Below are 7271 nucleotides of genomic sequence, written 5' to 3'. Positions count from 1 at the left end.
TGTCCGCCTGGGTAAAGCTTAGACGGACTCTCCGTTTGAATAGCTAAGTTTGATACTTAGTGTAATCTAATAATTGCTAGTCCGCCTGGGTAAAGCTCAGACGGACCCCTTTTTAATTACGTTCGATACTTGTGTAAATTATCAAATGCTTGTCCGTCTGGGTAATACCCAGACGGATTATTTGTTCAACCAACTATGTTCGCGTAAAAACTAGGCACAAAAACGCTTAGTGGCTGGCACTGGCGGGGTAGTTGGTGGTACAGCGTGTGCCTACGAGCTGAGTAATTGTAAGCGAAAGTCAAAAAAATGTGAGTGTAAGGCGAAAGTCTATGCTGGCATGAGTCGCGAGGGGGAGTGGGTGATTAGGAAAGTGGAGTTGGAACATTCGAATCACACCCCAAATCCTGCAGACACGAAGCTTGTTAAAGAGTATCGAATGAAGAAATTTACTACCACTGTTCGAAGGAGGCTGATGAAATATTTCGGTAAAGGTGTACCTGTCTCACAAATTCATGGATGCTTGGCCAGTGAAATTGAAGGGGAAGATGAGTTGGAATATAGTGTAAAAGACATGGCGCATGTGGTTTACAAGGCAAGGAAGCTGAAAATGGCCGGGGGCGATGCTGCAGCCATGATGTCTTGTTTTAAAAAAATGCAAGAGGGTAACCAGCATTTTTATCATGCACAAAGATTAGATCAACAGGGTAGGTTGAAATATGTATTGTGGGTAGATGCCCGAAGTCGTGCGGCTTATGAAGAATTTGGTGATGTTGTGTGCTTTGACGCTACATATTTGACAAATGAGTATGAACTGCCATTTGTAAATTTTGTGGGTGTAAACCACCATGGACAATCTATATTGTTGGGTTGTGCATTGGTGTCTCATGAAAATTCAGACACATTTGCATGAATATTTAAGGAGTGGTTGGCATGTATGAATAACCGAGCCCCCGCTGCTATTCTCACAGACCAGGCTGCGGCTATGAGGAAGCCCATTGAGGATGTCATGCCTTCGACACGTCATCGTTGGTGCATTTGGCACATAATTAGGAAAATTCCAGAAAAACTTGGAAAATGTGTAGGGTACATAATCACAACTATATTTCAATCTTTTATACACTTTCTTTACTTACGTTAACTCTACATTACTCACTACTTTCGAGTGGTTTATTGTGCAGTTACAAAGACTTCAAGGGAGTGTTGAAGGCCATTGTGTATGAAAGTTTGCATGAAGAAGAGTTTGAGAGAAGGTGGAATGACCTACTTGTCGATTTTAATTTGGAAACCAATGATTGGTTGAAAGGCTTGTACAAGGAGAAGCATATGTGGGTCCCCGCATATATGAGATATTATTTCTGGGCAGGAATGAAAACTACCTAGTGTGTGGAGAGCATAAATAGTTTTTTTGATGGATTTCTCAATCTCCACACCAAATTATTTGAATTTCCTTTTAAGTATTCTCAGGCCATGGAGAAACGGGTGCAGGATGAGACTGCTGCTGATGCAAATTGCGGTAAATATGTTAGGAGGTTAGTTACTAGCTTCCCAGTTGAAAAGTTTTTTCGACGACTGTACACCGATACCAAGTTTCAAGAGGTACAAACTGAGTGTAATCGAATGATGTACTGCTATTGTACAGTAGAGAAGAAGTTGGATGAAAATACTATTCAGTACGCAGTTGAAGACCGTGTGTGGGTTGTGCCTGATGGTTAGTGTGAGGAAATTTTTACTGATCGAAGGAGGTATTACTCAGCTACGTTCAACATGGAAACTAATGAGGTCTCATGTAACTGCAGGAGATTTGTTACACATAGTATTATGTGCAAGCATATGATGAGCATACTTGATCACAATTTTGTGGTTGACATACCAGAAAAGTATATTGTGAATCGGTGGCGCAAGGATATCCTAAGAAAACATACTAAAGTTCGTGTTTCTTACCACGACCCTAATACGAGTGTTGTTTTGAAAAGATTCAATAGGTTGATGACTGATTTTGAAACACTGTGTGATGAAGCTGCAATGATAAATGATGAAGCAGTCGATGTGGTTAGTAAAGCTTTGTCGAGTATACGCGTTGAGGTCGAAAATTGCAAGATACTTAAGGCAGATGAATGTACTATCCTTTCTTTTCCAGACGAAACAAACACTATATCCACTGTTAAACAGACAGAAATTGAACCTGATTAATTGCATGATTTTGATAGTCCACACCCAAAATTTTGCCCTCCAGATTCTGCTGGAATCATACAAGATCCTTTAATAACAAAGAAACCACGAGGCCGGCTGAAGGGCTCAAGACACATGACTTTAGCTGAAATGGGCTTCAAGAAACCGGTTGTTAGGAAAAGGAATAGGTCGTTGGTCACCTATCACAATGGAAACGAAAAATGGAGAGGACACTACTAATGGAAACCAAAAAAATGAATCTTCTGCGGATAAGGCGTCAACAAAAGGCACAAGCAAAAAACCTACAAAAAAGGGAGTTGACACCAATAACTCCATTGTCAACAACAAAAGGCCGGCCAAAAAAAGGGTTGAGAAGGCGACCAAAAAAGGCAACCCCAATAATGTGAACAAGAATCCACCGGCAAAGGGTAAAGAGGTCCAACAAGGCAACAAATTGGGAAAAGGAATGATTGGGCGATCAAAGACCAACAACAATCTGAAAACCCCGATTAAAACCAGGAAGGTAGTATCCCAACTCGATCAATGGCTTAATATGTTATTATCAATATTTAATTAATTCTATCTATGCAACACACTAATGAGTTTACATTAATTACTGATTTTCCAGGTAGTACCAAAGGTGAAACTCATTACTGAATTGGTCCCTTTGTCAATTTCATATGGGAAGACCAATGTATGTGTCATTTTAGTACTTCTCCCTCCTTTACGCACTGTATTATTTGATGGTTAACATTTGATCAGAGTAAGTATTGTTAATGCAGAAAAAACGCAAGCAAAGTACTGGTAATACGTCAGCAGGTCTTCCTTCAAAGGCAGGCAGAGTTAGCAAGGCAGCCAGAGTTAGCAAGGCAGCCATCAACAACTAAAAGTATCCGTGTAGTGTACTATTAAATATTTTTAAGTCCACTATTATATTTAGGTTATTACCTTTAATAAATATGTGACAATCAACATTATTTTTTATGTTGTGTGTTTAATCTACGGCTTCTACCAAGTCTTTTGTTGTGGGTTTTATGGGTTTTTTTATCTAGTTAACATTCTACTTATATTTATTTTCATTGTCGAATTACTATATTAGATATGCAGAACGTATTATTTTCTTCTGTAGCTGACAATATTTAAACACATCAATTTGGACACTAACAAAATGTCATGGAAATTAACATAATTACGCAACATCTGAAACAATCACATAATTCCATGCTTAATAAGGCACCTAGCTATCCACAAATGTAATGTTAAATTCTGGGGGGTTGTAGTTTTCCAAGGTAACGAATACTATTTCCCCTGCTTGAATTCCTTCGGCCTTAATCAGTCTGTCAATTCCATCCTTGATAATGCAGGAAACAATTTTCCCCCTTTTGTCATATCTGATGTACATGTTAGCCTTCCGTAATTTGTCCGTGCAAACTTCAACTTCTGTTTTATCATCACGCCCGGTGAAATGTTTTCGTGCAAATTCTACTGGTACATACTGCAATTACACAAAACCATCAATTGACATTGAACTCTAACATTATAACCCGAGATCACAAATTATTGTGCCACCACTTACCATCCTACCACATTTTATGTAGTCCTTTGTGAATGTTGCTCTGAACTCATTGAATCCGTCTCCTAGGACTTCAAGTGGGACAAATTCAGTACTGTCGGCATCACTTCTAGTACCATCATTCTCAATGATCACATGTGGGTCAACTATTGTTATCTCTTGGTCACTCTGCCAAATTCTGACCCTAAATAACCACTCCTGCCAATCCTCCATTTCAATCTCAATATAGTCTCCAATTTCAAGGCTATTAGACCTCACAAACTTACGCCAACCTTCCGTGATTCGCGTTTCCACCCCTGTCTTCGTTCTCACTTCTTGCATATGAACTATATACTTCTTCTCTTCTGTGCCTCGGTGAAGGCGGAGTAAGCCATCACAACCTTTCTTCTCTATTAGATTTTTGATCTGCTTAGCCATCCGCTTAGAAATAGGCTGCTTTAAACACACACAAAGTTACTACTATTGTAATTATTATAGTCTATGAAATTTATTAGAACAAACTTGTTTAGAATGCTAACCAGATAATATTTCCTCCTACGGTCGAGGATGAACGCACATCGTGTAATAATATGCCTCATGTTACCTAATGTTGTAATATTAAAATGATGTTGATACTGAACAAATCATTATTTATAGATAACAGTTATAACACCATTAATCAGCAAATCACTCCATCGAATTATACAACAATTTAATCCGATCATGTAAACAAGTAAAATCGAAATACAACAATCAGAAGGAGATCTTCCACCCGGGCCATTAAGGGCCCGACAGCAAAAAGTGCATTGTTCAAATACATTAGCTAATAAACTTAATGAACTTTATTTTACTTATTAAATAATAGAACATAGTGATTATTTTGTAGTGAGTGCTAAAAAATTCAAATCCCCGCCCCTCTAATATTTTTGACCACGATCCACCACTGACAACAATCACACCAATCAATCAAACAATGCACCACACTTCTGACAATCAAAATGAACATCACAAAATGAAATACAGGTTTTTAAATTATCGGTAAAATTGCTATAGGAATAGGATTGAGGATTGGAGACGCGGCCGTGTTTAATTCTTGTCATTTGTAAATAAACAAAAAAAAAACCCCAATTTAAGGTAGGTAACATTTACGTCCTACACATTTCTATGTTTATTAAACCCAACATCCACGGTCGGATGCGGTGTAAATCAATTGAAATTTCAAATTACACTATTTAGGACTTACATTTAGACCACATTTCAAATTCCAATTCAACTCACAGAATGCAAATCGAATCCATACGACGTATTTTTCCAACCATTAGAACTCATATCAACACATCACCGAAAAGGCGAATTAATACACCTTATGCAATTGCTATTCATTCCCTCAAAATCTCAAATCCGACTATTTTCTAAACATGCCTCAGACGGCTTACATAACTAAATAGCATTAATGATACCATAATTTATTTAAAATTAGTACTAAACCATACATAGTGTAGATATAATAGATTTGCATGTAGCACGCAGCACTACATTTGGGAAAATCCTTAACATTTAGTAAAAAATTTAGGGCAAATATTTTGACACAATAAAATTAAATACAGTTGCAATTAGATTTACGCAACTCTCTGTATATCGCCGAAGTGCTCAGGGCATATGAGGTATGGCCGATGGGGGTATCGGAACAACAGAACCCTGAATTTTATTTCGGCCCTCGTTTCACCGATGTTTCGCCGTCTCCCTTATAAAGTCAGAAGAGGGGGATTGTATTGATTTAAATTTGTGAGGTTTTTGTAATCTATTACAATTACATTAATAAATACAAAATTGTCTGCATATAAGTACTAGGCAACTCTTGGGCTCTTGTTTTTGCAATTGGCATTATAACTATATGGCCTTGGCCCATCGACTAAGTTAACAACCTCTATCCGATTATCCTCATCCTCACCCATAAAAATTTCACATGTTCCCCTTATGAATAGTGCTCACAAGTGTGAGTGGTACGTGTGAGTGGCATGTGTGAGTAGCATGTGTGAGTATTGTTTTGATGAGGCAATATGGTGGCTTATTGGCTCACGTGGCAAGTGTGAGTAATATTATGGGTACCACAATTAAAGGAAACTAGCTTTTGGGTCCGTTCTACGCACGGGCTGTGTATAAGTTATTACTTAGTATATTTAATACAAAAATCATTTATGAAATTAATTTTTACAATCTATAACATTAGCATGCATGGTAGATCCTGTCCTAAAAAAAAAAAACATGCATGGTACGGAGTAGTTATATAAATCAAATAACTGAAGACCAAATGGTTACACAATTACATACACTTTTTCGTTTCTATTCATTAAACATTTCTTACTTTGAGATTGTATTTATCTCCTTGCAATCACCATTTTCATTGTAGCATAGATTATCGTTTTTTGAGATATTTTTGTGTCAATTTTATTAGGGGAATTTCGATGATATATAAAATGCTTCATTAGGTATTAGTAGAGGAAAAATGGGTAGATGATAACGGATCAATGACTTAAATAACACATTTAACTTAATTGAATTTGAATGATGGATGGAGAAGAGGAAAAGATTAAAAAAAATTCAACATGTTGAATTTAAGGGCAACTTACAAAATTATAAGAGCTATTGGTTCATAAATGGAGGAAGATAAAAAAGTTTTACAATAACTCAATAACTAATGACACATAATGAAGGTCAAGAAAATAATAGGATTATAAAAAAAATTGTAAAAGAAAATGACATGTGACAAATTATTAACAAAATGTAGAAAGAATGGAAGACATGTGGCAAATGGGGTTTGTGTTTTTAAATACTAAGTATAGATATAGATAGATATAGATATAGATATAGGTATAGATATAGATAAGACAACAATCACACACATTAGTAACAACCAAATAAGTAGCGATTTTTATTTCAATCTTAAAATAGTGTAGTCCAAAATCAAAAAACATTCATCATCACTGCCTATCCAAGCAACTAACATTTATCAATTATAATACTACAATGGAGCAAAGAAAAAGAAAACATCGCAAACTTAATAACTTTATTATTAATGGAAAAATTTACAAAATTAATTCCAACTATTGCCTTCCTTCTCATTTTAATCCCAACTATAGTTTTAGTTATCATAATCCCAACTATTGGGTGATCCTTTTCGAAATAGTCTTACTCATTTTTAAACCTGTTGTTTAGTTTAAAAGAGTGATGTGTGAAGTTGATGTTCATTAGTGCTATTTTAATAATTAAAGATAATAATAAAACAAATACCCCCCTCTTTTTTCTTCTGTAATCAGAGTTCATTACCCACCATTGACCAACCTCTCCACAACTTCATTCGGACATTCCCCGTCATCAAAACTACTTTACAGCCAAATCCAGCCACCGAAACCACCATTATAGCCAATTCCAGCCACCCCCAACCACCGAAACCACATTTCGAGCCAAATCCAGCCACCGAAACCACCATGCATTCTGGTCAATCCCAGCCACCAAAACCACCATTCTAGCTATGTTCAGCAACCAAAAC

General features: G+C 36.6%; 2 protein-coding genes across 2 annotated transcripts; both read left to right on the top strand.

The window, feature by feature from the left end:
• The first annotated feature begins 337 nt into the window (after window positions 1-337).
• Window positions 338-910, top strand: LOC145631954 (protein FAR1-RELATED SEQUENCE 8-like). The gene has a single exon (XM_081684194.1). The coding sequence runs from the start codon at window positions 338-340 to the stop codon at window positions 908-910; it is 573 nt and encodes a 190-aa protein (XP_081540320.1).
• A 24-nt stretch (window positions 911-934) lies between these two features.
• LOC145631944 (protein FAR1-RELATED SEQUENCE 4-like) lies at window positions 935-1380 on the top strand. Its single transcript, XM_081684182.1, has 2 exons — window positions 935-1083; window positions 1179-1380. Exons 1-2 carry the CDS (start codon window positions 935-937, stop codon window positions 1378-1380), a joined length of 351 nt encoding a protein of 116 aa, XP_081540308.1.
• The last annotated feature ends 5891 nt before the right edge of the window (window positions 1381-7271 follow it).

Source organism: Chenopodium album, chromosome 1 (assembly GCF_948465745.1).
Source record: "Chenopodium album chromosome 1, dcCheAlbu1.1, whole genome shotgun sequence".
NCBI lineage: Eukaryota > Viridiplantae > Streptophyta > Magnoliopsida > Caryophyllales > Amaranthaceae > Chenopodium > Chenopodium album.
This window is presented reverse-complemented; position numbering and strand designations above follow the sequence as displayed.

What these genes read in the sequence shown, in the direction of transcription:
- LOC145631954 (XM_081684194.1), top strand. Translation starts at nt 338, where the DNA reads ATGAGTCGCGAGGGGGAGTGGGTGATTAGGAAAGTGGAGTTGGAACAT.
- LOC145631944 (XM_081684182.1), top strand. Translation starts at nt 935, where the DNA reads ATGAATAACCGAGCCCCCGCTGCTATTCTCACAGACCAGGCTGCGGCT. An exon ending in AAACTTGGAAAATGTGTAGG is followed by an intron (nt 1,084 to 1,178) that starts GTACATAATCAC and finishes TTTATTGTGCAG; the next exon opens with TTACAAAGACTTCAAGGGAG.